This window comes from Enhydra lutris, unplaced genomic scaffold (genome assembly GCF_002288905.1).
Source record: "Enhydra lutris kenyoni isolate GAN:26980312 unplaced genomic scaffold, ASM228890v2 scaffoldscaffold2, whole genome shotgun sequence".
Lineage (NCBI taxonomy): Eukaryota > Metazoa > Chordata > Mammalia > Carnivora > Mustelidae > Enhydra > Enhydra lutris.
In genome coordinates, this window is record NW_019154086.1 from 11,667,600 (window position 1) to 11,683,808 (window position 16,209).

At 39.8% G+C, this 16,209-nt stretch overlaps 1 protein-coding gene across 1 annotated transcript in view; it reads right to left on the reverse strand.

The window, feature by feature from the left end:
• LOC111148271 (ubiquitin specific peptidase 13) overlaps positions 1 to 16,209 on the reverse strand; it is a 107,651-nt gene that overhangs the window by 76,112 nt on the left and 15,330 nt on the right. Inside the window, exons 2-3 of the mRNA XM_022504743.1 lie at positions 7,560 to 7,685; positions 654 to 714 (exon numbers count right to left, since the gene is read on the reverse strand). Of these exons, the coding sequence (XP_022360451.1) occupies positions 654 to 714; positions 7,560 to 7,685 (187 nt within the window). The remainder of the gene's footprint in view (positions 1 to 653; positions 715 to 7,559; positions 7,686 to 16,209) is intronic.

Consider the following 16,209-nt stretch of genomic DNA (forward strand, 5'->3'; position numbering starts at 1 on the left):
GAGGAACATTCTACAGAATAACTAGCCAGTAGTCTTGAAGAGTGTCACAATTATTAAAGACAAAAAAAAAAAAAAAAAAGACTGAGGAACTATCAAAGATTAGCTATGATTTTTAAAAATGACAACTCTGGTGAGTGCTGTGAAGTGTGTAAACCTGGCGATTCACAGACCTGTACCCCTGGGGATAAAAATACATTATATGTTTATAAAAAATAATAATAATAAATTTAAAAATTTTTTTAAAATGACAACTAAATACAACATGGGGTCCTAAAAAAAGGATATTAGTGGGGGAAAAATGGAGAAATCTGAATAAAATCTGTAGTTGAACTAATTTTTTTTAAAAAGTCTCTACTTTCAAGGCAGTGAAAAAAGAGAGCAGAAGCAGAATCATAATGACTCTCCAGTCACTGTAAGTATAATTGCTTTAGAACACTAAACCCAACTCTAAGAGTGCTAGAAGCATCCTTCGCCACTAGGTAAACACAAAACAGAGTCAGGTCATCACAAGGTAAATGGTTTCCTCTTATCATTAAATTGTAGAGCAATAAATAACTATTATTCCAAATTAAACAAGCATGTGCGCACACACACACACACACACACACACACACACACAATCTGGGCACACTATTGATAATTATTTACATTACCTAAAAAAATCTTGGAATTCCTCCTTTTTGGTAACGCTCCACCAGATGCCCCTCTTACCTTCTGAAAAGAAAACAAGAGATTGTTAAAATGCAGCCTATAGAATAGACAAAGGGGAAGGGGTGGGGGAGTACATCTCACAGGTTCTCAGATTTTAACAAAAAGCCAAGAGGAAATTCTCAACCTAGACTAGAGATTCCAGAATAAACCAGAACTTGACCAGGTCACTGGAGGCAGGTGAAGGGCAATGCTATTGTTCTACCTGATTATTTTCACCAAGTTATCAAGACAGCACCTCTGGAAAAGGAAATGGAACCAGGGATCAAGGTGAACTAGACATTTCAACTTCCAATTGGCACATGCTTCCAAGAGACTGGAGTCCATGCCCAGTGCTGGAATTATGCTGGCTCCTGGAGGGAAGGCTCTTCTTCTCTCTTTTTTTTTTTTTTTAAGATTTTATTTATTTATTTGACAGAGAGAGATCACAAGTAGACAGAGAGGCAGGCAGGCAGAGAGAGAGAGGGAAGCAGGCTCCCTGCCAAGCAGAGAGCCCGATGCGGGACTCAATCCCAGGACCCTGGGATCATGACCTGAGCCAAAGGCAGAGGCTTAACCCACTGAGCCACCCAGGCGCCCCAAGGCTCTTCTTCTCTTATTCCCCTGCTACCCACTAGGTCCCTGTGCTTGGTCCTGGGCATGCACAACAATCACTGTTGAAAGAGCTAATAAATCCTGATAAGCAGTCACTGATAGTCTGGTCATATTAAATCTCAGTCTAACCTCCTTGAACATTTCTGGAGCACCAGCCAATGGCTAGCTGCCATCCGAGGCTTCGTGTATTTTCTACCTGTGGTGGAAGTCCCTGGCAGCAATGAAATAAATACCCATCAAGTGGTTAAGCTAAAGAAATCATTCCTTACTCTTCTGACACACACAAAATTTTACCCTCAAATCGGATTATAAAAATTTTTGTTTTGGGCGCCTGGGTGGCTCAGTCAGTTAGGCGTCTGCCTTCAGCTCAGGGCATGGTCCGAGGGTCCCAGGTGTGAGCCCTGAGTCGAGCTCCCTGCTCGGAAGGAAGTCTGCTTCTCCCTTTCCCTCTGCCCCTCCCCCCGGATCATGCACTCTCTCTCTCTCAAATAAATAAAATTTTTTTCTAATTTTTTTTTGTTTCAAATGGCCAAAATCTTATTTCCACCTTGTTTGTCCTCTCAGTTATTAGAAAAGAATACATTTCCGCATACCATGGTGTGAGGGTCAAAGGCCGGCATCTTTCCAAGTAGCCACGAGTTTTGGCAACATCAAGGCTTTAGTACTGCTTTAGTCTGTTCCCTTATCAGTCTTAAGTCTCCTTTGCCACATTTTATTATTTGGCATTGAAGGCTGACTCATCTTTGTGATTCTCACATTAAGTTTTTATAGCTTCTACTATACGTTTATAGTTCACATCTTAGGCATGTGAAAATGATTGAACACTTTAGTTCAAAAACCTGTCTCTCCAAATACTCATGCCAAATTTCATGTCCCCTCTCTTGGAATCCCTCTCCTCCAAGGTCTCCGAGACGCTCTTCCTCTCCCCACCAAATGCCTGCCTCAAAAAAGGGATGAAATAAACCAATCCTGGAGGTCACTTGTAATCTCTCTACCAATATTTATGGCAGCTTTTAATCATCCCGACCTCACTGTCTCCTCCACTCCTGCAGGATGGTGGAGGGAGAAAGAAGGACAGGGGCCACCTGAGCACCTGTTAGAACACGAGGCTCTCCCTGATTCTGCCATCCACACCTTAGACATGGATTAGATCTACTTCCTTTCAGGAAAAACAAAAACAAAAAAATCCACTAGGTTTTCCTTCCAAAGACCATCACCTCTGTGCCTACCTCAGTCTCCACTAGAAATCAACAGGGTTTGAGAAACAGGAACTTCTCAGTCATCAAACATGACTGTGCCCATGGGTCAGGCTCTGTGAGGCTCCTGAGACTGCAAAGTGAATGAAGAGATGGTCCATCCCTTGAGAACTCCACCAGCAAAGCAGGGGAACATTTATGCATACAAATAGCACAATAGATCTGGTGAGTATTAAGAGATATGTGAAAAAGGCAGGATCATAAGGAGGAAATGACATTTCCAGAGGTGGAAATTGTGGGCAGGTAAGAAGGGCAGCATGTTTGGCATTTAGCAGCTGCTTAGCAAATATTTGTTCAAATGATGGATGGATGATGGATGGATGGATGAATGATTAATGCAGGAAGGAAGTTAAGGAAGGAAGGAAAGAAGGGAGGGAGGGAAAGAGGGAGGAATAGGCAGATAAATGGAAAGATAAATGGATGGATGGATGGATGACGGATGGATAGATAGATGATGGATAGACAGATGGATATACTGATCACAGAGAATACAACAGGTATGAGAGGAATCAGACATCCCAGAGAGGAAAAAATAAACAGCATGTACAAAGGTATGAATCATAGTATATTTCAGGAAGAGGTGGTTTGATATACCTAAAGCACAAAGCTGGTGGAGTAAAAGTAGAGTCAGAAAGGCTAGAAGGGCCCAGATTATGGAAGGCCTTATAATCTCATGCAAAAAAAAAAAAAAAAATAGTCTTCATCCTGCAACAAAGGGAGATACCAGAAATTTAAGCTTCTGAGTCCCATCGATACACAGACATGTGCATTTGAAAACATCACTCGGAGTGCAGCATGCACATTAGGTGGGAAGGAAGGCGTCAAGTTTGAAGAAAAGATAAGTCAGGAAGCAAAAGCATTAGTCCTTTTAAGGAAGAAGGAGCTTTTAGGCAAAAACAGCAGGATGGAGAGGACCGGATGGCCTTCAGAGCCATTTGGGAGGTCCAAATAACTAGATTTGGGTCACCAACCAACCATGGAATGAAAGAAGAAGCCAAAAGATTTCCAGGTCTTTAGAATTCAAGATGAAGGACAACTCTGAGAAAGAGGATTATTCATTGAGTGTGAGCACACTGAGCTTGAAGTACCTATGAGGTGTTAGTAGGAGAAGCCACATCAGTCAGATGGTCAGGTCTTTGGCTCTGGAGAGACACTGATTAGGAAGTCATCAGTTCAGAGACAGTGATTAAACAAGGCAATGGACAACACTGATGAGGAAGAGCAGCTCCAGAGAAAGATGGTCAAAAAGCACCCTAGGGGGTCACCTGGGTGGTTCAATGGGTTAAAGCCTCTGCCTTTGGCTCAGGTCATGATCCCAGGGTCCTGGGGTCAAGCCCCGAATTGGGTTCTCTGTTCAGCGGGGAGCCTGCTTCCTTTCCTCTCTCTGCCTGCCTCTCTGCCTACTTGTGATCTCTGTCTGCAAATAAATAAATAAAATCTTAAAAAAAAAAAAGGCACCTTAGGAAGTGCGCTAAGGAGTGAATGAATGAAGAGATGCTAGTGAGACAAAGTCAGAAAAGGCAGCCTGAAAAACAGAGGGAAGCCAGGAAAGAACGGTGCCAAAGAAAGCAGAAGAGCAGTTCCAAGATGGAAACAAGTTCAAATACTCAAAAAGTCAAGTAAAATCAGGGTTGAAACGTATCCACCAAGCGTGACCATGCGCGGTCTCTACAGCCCCAATAGTTCCAGCTGGTTTAGCAGGAAGACTTACCCGATGGCAATGCTGAACTTCCAGCAAGGGAACAGGAAAGCTGTTAAAGACACTTTATCTGAGGGACGGGATGACCAGAGGAGGACACAAATTACAGGGACAGTTTTGTGGTGTGTTCTTATTTAAGGTGGGAGAAAAAAGCCAGAAGAGGGAGATGTTGAAGAAAAGGGAATTAAGGAAGAAGCAAGTTTCTGGGGAGGAAACAGAGCTGTGAGGACAGAGAGAACATAGCTTTCTGCTGGGATATGGGAACCGGAGGCAAGGAGTTCCCAGGAGGCAAGACAGATGTTCAGGAAGTTCCTGTCCAAGGTCCCTGTTTTCTCAGGGACATACAAGTCAAGTCATTCTCTGAGGATGATGAGGGAGGCCCTGGTAGGGCACTGAGGATGACATCTGGAGTCTGGAGTGGAAGAAGCTACAGGCCAGGTTTGCTGGGCAGTGAGTCAGCCCAGCGGAAGGGGGAGGCCAGGAGTCTGACATGGCCCAGACCACGGTGGTGCAGGATTGCTCATAATGTGCTCCCAGAAGCCAGGATGAGACTGACAGCGTGACTAACCAGAGCTCTCAGGACAGTTAAGGAGGCAAGACAAGGGGATAAGTGTCCCTTGAGGGCACCAGTGGTAACAGTACATTTTAAGCCCTGAGAAGCAGTCCCAACAAACAGGGAAAGTGGTCACCTGGACCAGTCACAGGCCTGCAGACTGCAAGGAGGGAAAACAACAGAGTGAAATCAGAATAAATGAGAGCTAAACTGAGAGAGGGTTGTGGTCACAGAGTGAAATATTTAACTGAAATTTTCAGAGGCACAGCTAACTGCTCAAGATTACCAGCACTCTGCAATTCTACCACTAGCTTTAGGATCAAGTTATCTCAAGCCTCTGGGCCTTGGTTTCATTTCCTTCCCCTCTCCCCCCAGTTTCCTAAAACTTCATCATTTTACACTAAGACATATGTCTGGGACAAAGCGTACCTCATAAGAATTGCTAGGTCCCACATAACGGGAGCAGTGAATGTAAATCATGTACTATAGGCCAACATTAGATTGTTTTAAAGCTAATCATTGAGTTGATGGTTTATCTGACCTCCTGGCCTTTCTTCCTCCTCTTCCTCCTACTCTGCCCACTGTCCAATTTGGGGATCTCTCCTTTGTCTGGAACTTAAACAGAGAACATATTAGGTGGGCTAAGGCGAATGAGCAGATGAACTTCAAATCAGCATTTACTATTTAGAAGTTCCAACACAGACCATTAGGACTGAAGTGAAAGCTGAAGAGTATTGCTAACTATAAAAATCAATATCTTAATTTTAATAACATCCCCAAACATTATCAATAACCAATTAAAATACATGAAGAAGTAAAAATTAGCAGTAATGACAGTTACAAAAATTACAGATAACCTAAAAAAAAATTCACAAAATACAAGCTCTTTTATTGAAAATTACAAAACAGTACTGAAGGAGACAAAAGAGAACTGAATAAACAGAGAGGTATGTCATTTTGAATACTCACATTCAATAAATATTTCTGAAACACCTACTATGTCCTGGGATTGTTAAGGGCTGAAGACATGGAACTGAACGAAACAGACAAAAATCCCTGCCCTCCTGGAGTCTACCCGCTGTTGTGGATTATAGAGTAATCTCCAAATTCACTGTGATATCCTCAAAATCTCAACAGGAATTTTTATACTAGTTGAACTGATTCTAAAATCTACATAGAAAAACAAATGTCTAAACCCAGAAAAGTTCTGGTAAAGTGCTTGTGCTACCAGATACCCAGGCTTGCTGCACCAGTGCAGAGACAGAAAAATAAGATCAACAGAAAAGAACCAAGAGCCCCAAAACAGACCCAAGTATGAATGCCCAGTTAAAATGTAAAAAAAGATGGTGCTATAAATCATTGAGAAAGACTGCACTACTCTAGTAAGAGCAGGATAACTGGTTACCAGTAAGGAAAATAAAAAACAGATTCCCATACTTCATACAAATACAATAAACTATAGGTGGATTAAAGTCCAAAAACGTCAAAACACACATATACTCATGCAAACACACGTGCACTTCAAAAACAAAAGTATTAAAAGAAGTATCATTATGACCTTGAGTTGGGAAACAACTTCATCGATAAGATACAAAAGGCACAATTCATAAGGGAAAAGTTTAATAAATCTAACATCAAATTCAAAACTTCTATAAACAATAATTCATAAGTGAAACAAAAAGTGAAGCCACAGACCATAAGGAAAAAAAATCAGAGAAGAGAAAACCAGGATGGCCAGTAGTCATATATGAAGATGTTTGACCCTTGAGGAAGGAAATGCCAATTATTTACATGCCACTTTGCAACCATTAGATTGGCAAATATCAAAAGTCTGACCAAGTGTTTGTGACGATGTAAGAAAACAGGATTTGGTAATCAGTGCAGATAGGAGTATAAATGGGGGCAACTGCACTGGGATTTTTGGCAATACCTTGCCAAAACGAAGATAAACACACCCACATGCCAGCATTACCACTTCCAAATAGTTAATGGTTGCATCATTTGTAGAAGCAAAAAAAAAGGGAACCATCTAAATGTTCATCTGTAGGACAGCAGGATAATAAATGACAAGGCACTCATAAGAGGGAATAACAAACAAACCATAAAATGAATTAAGTATGTTCTGACGCACTGGAACATGAACAGCTTTCAAGAACAATCTGAAAAGGGAATGCTCTACACAGAATTATATGTAACAGCATGATAGTCTTTATCTACACCTTAAAAACACATAAAGTCCTTCCATATATTGTTCATGACTATCCGTACATAAATAAAATATAATGATGTACATAGGAATGAGAACAAATTTGCAGCCATGGTTACTACTCGGAAGGGAATCAAAAGGAACTTGAGCTTTCAGGAAAGCACTTTCTCTTGCTCAAAAGAAATATATAATAAATAAGAAGTCTGAAGCAAAAATATCCAAATTTTTTTTTATTTCTGATTTGGAGATTTCTGAAATTATTTTGTGTACTTGTCTGTATTTTTTACTTCATTTTTTTTTTCCTTCAGTTAACTCATGTCTGGTTAACACTAATGAGAAATTCAGAGGAAGAGAAAAATTAAACTGGGTAAGGTAGAGTTTGGGGGAAATCTATGAATTTCTGCCAAGGGTCATGCTTCTGCCTCCCATCACCAAAGGGCATCAGAAATCACGTGGGCAGAGAAAACCCTCCAGGTGATAATGAACTGCGCGACAACGTTCCAGGAAAGATACCAAGGCCAGTTCTCCCAGCGTGTGTCTCACCTCTCGCACGTGTCTTTTCAGGTGCATGTATACACTCTGTCCAGTTTTTCGAAAATGTCTTTCAACATGTTCCCTTCCAAAGGCCAAAAATGTATTCATGCATACATAGAGTCCACCTTCAGAATTCTAGGAGAAAGAGACAGGCGACAAAATTAACCAAAGATACCTTGCCAAGTCATTTAGATACAAAAAAGGTGAAGGGAAGAAGGGTGAATGGTAAAGACAAGACCCAGAAAAAGGCCACCTGGCCGTCACAGTCCCCTGTGATGACCCTCCACCCACAGCAGGAGTTCCTGTCCCAACCCCGAGTTCCAGGTGCTCCCGGAAAGCTGCACACAGTCTCCCCCTCAGGAGAGCCTCAGAGGCCCTGGGAAATAAACATGCTTGTCTGACTCTCCAAACTGGTGTAAAGGACAATAAGGGAAGGAGAAGCTTGGCAATTGATCCAACTACCAGCACAGCAATCATTCTTCTTCACTGATCAATGTAAGTCTCCAGGAACAGAAAGTTCTATACTCTTTTAGCAGGACAATTCAATTCAAAGATATTCTTCCCTTCCTTCAGTGACACATGATATTTGATGGTACCATTAATAAACTAGGACAATTTAATAAGCCACTAATAACTTAATGAGTAAATTATGATAGGATGGAGTCCTATCATAAGCCTAGCAACATATTTTTGCATGCTAATGAGTGCCCAGTGCTTCTCATACATTATTTCAGATTCTGACAATATTATCATTTCCATTTTGCAGTTTGAAAAAAGAACTAAGGGTAAGTAAGTTACTTGCCCAAGTTCACAAGGCTTGAAAGTGTCAGTTAAACTAAAGCCATTTCTCTTTTTATCCTTCTAGGCCACATTTCAGATATTATTTAATTACAGACATCCTGGCATAATGAACAGTCAAGGATATTGTTCACATTTTAGATGCTTGAGTTTCTATCCCAATTTCACCTCTCCTCTTTTTCTCACTTTGTTTAATATGCTTCTGTGTAAATTTTGCCTATAAAATTAACCATCCTTGGGGCATCTGGCTGGCTCAATTGGTTGAGCATGTGACTCTTGGTTTCGACTCAGGTCATAATCTCTGGTTCATGAGACAGAGCCCTACATTGGACTCTGGGCTCAGCGCAGAGTCTACATGAGGTTCTCCCCTCTGCCCCTCCCTTTCCACCCCTCATTTAAATAAATAAATAAAAACTATAAAATCAGCCATCCTTTCCTCAATGAAAGTGCATTTTTATTAAGCTCTTGTCAGTCTCACTTAACCAAATAATTTTTAAAAACAATTCTTAAAAAATCTAACAGAATTACCAACAAGTACCTATCAAAATTCCTTACATTACATTTCAGTAGAACACAAATTCAATATCAAAACAGACACTGATGTTCCTACAAATATATGAAGAATAATTTTTAAGTTCCAATAACTCAAGATTGCATCTTTTTAAAATTTCTAATAAAATTCTCCAACACTGTATCTATGGTTAATAAGCCAGATATAAATAAGTTTTAGCACAATGAGGATATTATAGCAGCATTAGTTCAGATACGTGCCTATTATCGGAACAAATATATTGCATGAGGCAAGAAAACAAAAAAAGCATAGAGATCACAAAGAAAGAGGTAAAATGGTCTCAATTTGTTGATAACATTATAGTCTATATGGAAAATTCTTAAAAATCTACAAACTACTAACTAGTAAAACTAATAAATGAATTTAGCCAGGGTCTTGGAATACAGGTTTATAGGCAAAAATCAATTTCAATTTTATACTTTGGCAACAAACATCTTGCAAATGAAATTTTTAAAACTTGACTATAAAATAGCATTCAGAAAAGACAGAGTTATTTAGCTTGTGCTTCTGGATAACTTTTTCTCTTTGAATGAGATCATTTGAATAAAACTAGAAAAGTTTCTCAACTAGAGGCAACATATATTCACTTGATCAACAGATTAAATCCTTTCAGAAGTTTTCAATATACATGCTTTTTGTATAGTCATAACCCTTAAAAAATTTGGCATCATTATAATGGTCAGTTTTTCATTAAGCCCATTAAATTGAGCACCACATATTGTGATTTTGAAAAATAACATTTCCATTCTCTTCCAACGAAATGTAATTCGGTCAAAAATGTAATTCAGTCAAAAAGAATTCAAACCAAAAGATATACCGGGGAAAATACGAGATTTGGAACCAGGGTCCTGAACTGCCACTAATAGCTCTGTGGCCTAAAGGTTGTCATTCAGTCTCTGAGCCTCAGTATTTTCCTTCATAAGCATGTCTGCTGCAATAATTCCCATCTGACAGGTTTCATTAAGTTCAAAGGGGTTGAGATACATTCCATGCTATAAAGCATTACATAAACAAGAGCAATTATTTATTATGAGCTACAGTTCTCTGTGCCACATGTACCTCCTATCATCTCAATTATTGTATAATTGGGGGAAATAAGCAGAAGGAAGAAAACAGTGAGTCTGACAGCCACACTGGCTGGAGGCAAAAAATACTAATCTATCAGAAAAAAATATATTAAGCAACTAGTAGGAGAACCAAGGAATTAGCTAGTGGAAGATGAAAAACGTTCAAGTACAGCATTTTTCTGGAGAAAAATACAGAATAGCTGTAAACGCAAGAGTTTATAAAGTAATCTCTAAAACAGTCATAGAGTCTTTGCTAATTTCATTGCCAAGAGTTTTTGACTTATTAGGGCAATTGATAAAAAATTTAATATACCCCAAACATTCATTCGCAATTTCTAGAGTCACCTGATATTGTCAAAAAGTCTATAACCTGAGAGGAAAATGCTTTAGCCCCACACAGGGAAGGATTCTATGAAAAACATCCTGGGGTATCCTCCATCCCACATGCCATGTCCATCAGCAGCTCTGAGAGGGAGGTGCCACCATAGGACGTGTCAGCGGTGCTAAAACTTCAGGAAGCACTAAGACACAGATCCCTTCGAAAGCTGCCCTATAAAGAACAAACAAACACTTCTGTCTAATGACCCATGCTTTCTTCCCTCTTCCCATCTTAATGTCTACGTATTGGTCCTATAAGACTCTTTCATGTCCAAAGGCAGTATTCCATGTCATGTGCTTTGAACAGCTTCTTCCACGAATGATGACAAGACCATGCTGACAAGTCTCTCCCAATTCCTTTGGTTGCTAGCCTGGGATCAGAGCTGAGCCATCTCTTGGTTTTCAAACCCTCAATCTCCTGCTCTATTTAACCAGCCACACGCCCACTAAGATTAGCGTCCCGGGAAATACCGTAAAGCACTTGCCTTTCCGTGTCCAAAAGTGCAGCCACGAAATCGGACAGAACTTTATTTATATAAATACTGTTCTAAAATTGCAGAAACTAGATCACATCTTGGGTTTTGTAATGATGCTAGCAAAGTACATACAAGAAGAACAGGAAGGAACTGCACTAGAGTGTTAAGACTGGGGTGAGCCTCTCTCTTAATGCCCAGTGTCTTTGTCTTAAGATGGGATGCACTATGTCTTTAGAAAAAAATAAAAATAGGGGGCGCCTGAGTGGCTCAGTAGTTTGAGCATCCAACTCTTGATACAGCTCAGGTCATGATCTCAGGGTCGTGAAATCAAGCCCCATGTCAAGCTCAGGGAGTTCAGTTCAGAGTCTGGCTTGAGATTCTCTCTCTGCTTTTCTCTCTGCCCCTCCCCCACCCTCACCACACTTTCTCTCTTCCTCTCTAAAAAAATTAAAAAATTTAAAGAAAGAAATCATGCAGGTTAGAAAACTACCAATTGACAGTGAAACACAACTCAAAGAATAAGAGCATAAATACAAAATAATGCTTTTCTCAAGTGATAATAGTAGAGCACTTTATTAAATTAAAACAGGTTACAAATGAAATTCAGATATATTGCAGTAGTTTTTTTTTAAATAAATTTTTTTCATATCCATAAAGTTCCAAAAATATATTCATTCTATGTTAACTGCTTAATATATGTCAAACCACAAGAAACAGAAAAATGGGGGGTAATCACTGATAAAAGTTAATGGGACAGTTAGACATCAGTATACAATAAAATTAACATCAATCCACATCTTACACCAAACACTGGCATAAAGTCCGGAGAGCTCCAAGAGATAAGCATTTAAAAAACTAGAAAAGAAGAGAAGGGCATATTTATTCCACTTATGAAGGGGAAAATCATTTCTTACCAAGAAAATATAGGATAGAGATGGTATAGTTGAGTATAAAAATGTAAACACTAATGAACAAGTTTTACACCACAGGGGGAAAAAAATGAAACAAATAGAAAACCAATCATAACACAATGAGGAAATATGTAAAGTACAATGAAGAAAAGTTCATATCCAAATTATGTAAAAATTGATAAAATTACAAGATGTCAGCATTCAGGTTCAACTTGGTAAGTTTTTAAGTTTGTTTAGTTTTAATTGTGAGAAAATATTAAAACCAAATCATCACATTCTCACTACCTCCTGAAGTAATAAGCATATTAAAACAATCTCAAGGCAAGTGTATGATTACTAAACTAGCAAAAAGTATTAAAATCACAAGGCCTGAAGCCACAGAGAAAACCTGTATATATACTCTCACAATATAAATTGGCTTCATCTTTCTAGAGATCAATACAACTACGACCCTTTAACACAGTAGTTCTCCTTTGAGTACAAGACTGCAGGAACCCAAAAGAAAGAGGGAAAAAATCTAATGTGCACAAAAATATTCACAGACGCACTATTTATAAGAGGAAAAAATCTCCCAAACAGAGGAGCTAAGAACTTGTGGCACAACAAAATATTATAATGTTATTTTTCTTGTTTTTCTTTTTTTCAAGATTTTCTTAAATTCAAGTTAGTTCACATATAGTGTAGCACCAGTTTCAGGGATAAAATTAGTGATTCATCAGTTGCATATAACAGCCCATGCTCATTACATCATGTGCCCTCCTTAATGTCCATCACCTGATCATCCCTCCCCCCACAACCACCTCCGCTCGGCAACCCTCATTTTGTTTTCTATGGTTAAGAGTCTCTTATGGTTTGTCTACCTCTCTGTTTTCATCTTGTTTTATTTTTCCCCTCCTTTCCCTATGATCCTCTGTTTTGCTTCTTAAATTTCACGTATGAGTAAGATCATATAATTGTCTTTCTCTGATTGACTTACTTCGCTTAGTATAATACCCTCCAGTTCCATCCACATCATTGCAAATGGCAAGATTTCATTCTTTTTCACGGCTGAGTAAATACTACGAATTGAATGTCATGTATATAGGATGTAGTATAGAACTGTATATAACATGCACAGAAAAATAAAGTTCATGGAAAAAACACATGCTGATGACAAGGAGGAAAGGGAACAGAGAAAGGGAAGTCTGTGCACTGACCAAGACCTGAAATGAAGCTGGAATGTCATCAGTGGTTTTATATTTAAGTTCTTCACCTTGGGGCTCACAGCCTTATCTCCCTTTACCTTTGTGCTGTGTCCAAAGAAGTGTTTGTCAAACTACTATCATGAAAGACCAGATTATTTTGTGTTGTGTTTCATTTTGGTTCTACTCATTAAGGAAAGGCACGTGACTCCACTGCACGTGACTAGTCCCGGCTCCCGCCAGATGTGAACTTACTCCCATGTGTAAGTCCCACAAAACTCAAATGGGTTTATATGTTGTTCAAACAAACTAATCTGCTGCCCACACACTTTGATGTGGCTACAATGTCAAGTTGCCATAGAAATTTCTAAATGCTTACTCTCAATATTTGTACTTACCTCTTGGAAACAGTCAGCTGACCACACTTGAGTAGCACTGGCCTAGAGCTACTTGGTTGCCACGTCCACTCCGCATTCTTAGAACTGCTCAGGACAGGACAGTTCTAAGAATATCTCATAGTCAAGAAAGCGTCGCTCCGAGGACCTTCAGAGACATTGGGTTAGGCCCCAAACCTTCAGAGCAGCTGACACCAAAACCAGCTACATACACCAAAGCCTCCATGACTGTACAAGCTCCCAGATCCCACGCCTGTCCACTTGTCCACCTGCCAGCCTGTGCCCATGACCAAGTCCCATGTCCCCTGGCTCATCACCCTGTGCTGCTGGTTCTGAACCCCAAATCTACTTTTGTATTTCATGACGGTTAATATCTCAGTCATTGAAATCTATGGCTGTGAGAAACCCAGGCTTTCTTCGTTTGAGGCCACCAGGTTCAGATCCTGAATCACACATTCGATGCTGGAGGGCAGGGAAATCACATCATGTTCATTATTTAATTCCAACAACAGTACCTGGTACAGAGCAGAACTGAAGAAACATTTATGGACTGAGTGGCAAAGCTTGTGCCGCCCTTTGTCATTCAGTCACAGAGTTTAGTCCCTCTCTGGAACTGATGTCCAGTGCCCTTCTGATCTGTATTTAAGACCCTTTAGACCACAGGCTCCATTTCAAGTCTTGGACAAAACTAAAAAATGAGGATCACCGAAAGAAAGATGATGGCCTTGCATAGAAAAACAGCCTCTGGCATCTGCAGGAACACTAGTTTTTCAGGTTTGTTCAGCTATAGCCAGGCTCTCAGCAGCTTGGACACTTGAACCCCGTGACCCTAGCTCCCCTACTTTCTGTGACCAAGCCAGCTTCACTGGTTCTTCAGGACAGTGGCTGCCATGTCCACATCCCATCCTACCTTAGACCCTATCTAGCTTCTACTTGCAGGGGTCATCCAGGCAAGAAATGCCGGTGTGCGCTTCTCTGCAAGCTCTTAGCTAAATAAGATTCTAGTGATCATTTTCATGATGCACTAAACAGAAACTTGACCAACATGTAAGACTTGATTAAGAAACCTGAAATCACAAGAAGCCAAGAAATACTATTCAGGGCTTCCCTAAAACTCTATAATGATCCCCTACAATCTCCCACCCCACAATCAAACCATGAGAGAAAAGCAACGTTGGAAGCTCATGTGTTGCTTAAATCCAGTCTTCAAAGCATTTTGATATAAATATGATATACACACAGCCGTTCATTTATTACTTTACATTGTATTAGCCTACATACTATTCAGAAGTAACATCAAGGACAAAGACAACTTTTTTTACACCGCTGCCTTTTAAAAGAACATTAAAACCAAGGCGAATATAAAGGTCAAGGTTACATGTTTTCAGAATAGCAAGTGAACAGTCATTTTAAATAAAAATACACCACATTGTCAATCAGTAGGTGTTCAGAGAACTTTGTTTACGATGGTGTGTTCTTGGAGACCAGCCTCCGCTGGAAGACAGGAAGGGAGAGCGAGCCTGTGTGAGCAGTGCACTCAGGAAACAGAGTTGCTTCGTAACACTTGTTTTTATAACCACAGAACCGTGTGGAAAACAAGCGGTCATTGCCACAAAGAGAAACATGATGTAGGTAGATGGAGTCACAACAAATCCATGTCCAGGACAAATTACATACTAACACCCAGGAAGGCGGTGACTCACACACTCATGAAAAGGGAGATGAAAAGGACAAGAACACAGTATTTTCTAGAACACTGATTAAAAAAAAAAAAAAAAAAGGACGAAAAAGAAATGAACTGAATTAACTACTTGTAAGAGTGAAAGTAAATCACCTGAATGCTCAAGAACAGATTTCTTTAGTAATTTATACATCCGTGAACTGTAACACCCTTCAGCCATTGAAGATTGATTTGTAATGCATATTTACTGATAGGAAAAGCTCTGCAAGGTATTTCTGAGTGAAAAAAGCAGGTAGCAAAACAGCAGGTGTGACATTACAAAATACACAACGTTCTGACCCTGCACGGCGTGGGACGTCATCTCTGCATGCAGACATCACACGAGATGGTTTTCTTCATGTTGTCTTTCACATTTTCTGATTTTTCTTCAGGAAAATTGATTCATTTTATAATACTAAAAAATAATTAAATGTTTCTTACTGAATGTGTGTAGAACTAATTATATGTATGCGTAATTGAACGAGCGAGTTGTCCAAATGTTCCCTTTTCTTAACCCAAACTTTCTTTAGGCTTTCACAATGAACCTCATAGCTCTAAGGGGCTGTATATTCTTGCTATTCACAGTAATTAAGATTGCCTGAAATAATTATCTCAAATGTGTAGCTCAGGAAATTTGGGAACACACAAGTAAAAAGAGGGAATGAAGAGTGCAATCTCAGGGAGACAGATGAGAATGTGATGACAAGAGAGAAATGAAACAAAGTCAGGTCACTGTACCCCAGTCCAGGTAGATGACATCCGTGTTCACAAAAGGGGATTGAGAGATCATCTGTGTGAAGTGGGAAAAGCTATGAAGGAGAATGAGGCAGTGATGTCTTCTCTGGGGGTTAGAGAAGTTGGTGGTGTGTGGGGCAGGAGGAGTTGATTCAGCAGAGGGAGAGAAAGACAAGGACGGTTGGTTCTGTGATGACATTTACATCTTACTACAAGATCACTCTGGCTATTGGAGGGAATTGTAGGGTGGGAGCCAAGAGAATATATGGTCACGAAGCTATTATGCAGTCTCGACCCATTAAACCACTGGTTGCATGAAAATATTTAGCTCTAAATTAATTTAAATTAGTTAAATTAGAAGTTCAGTTTCTTAAATACAATGTACCCATGGCAAGTGCTCAATAGTCACATGTGGCTATGGGTGACT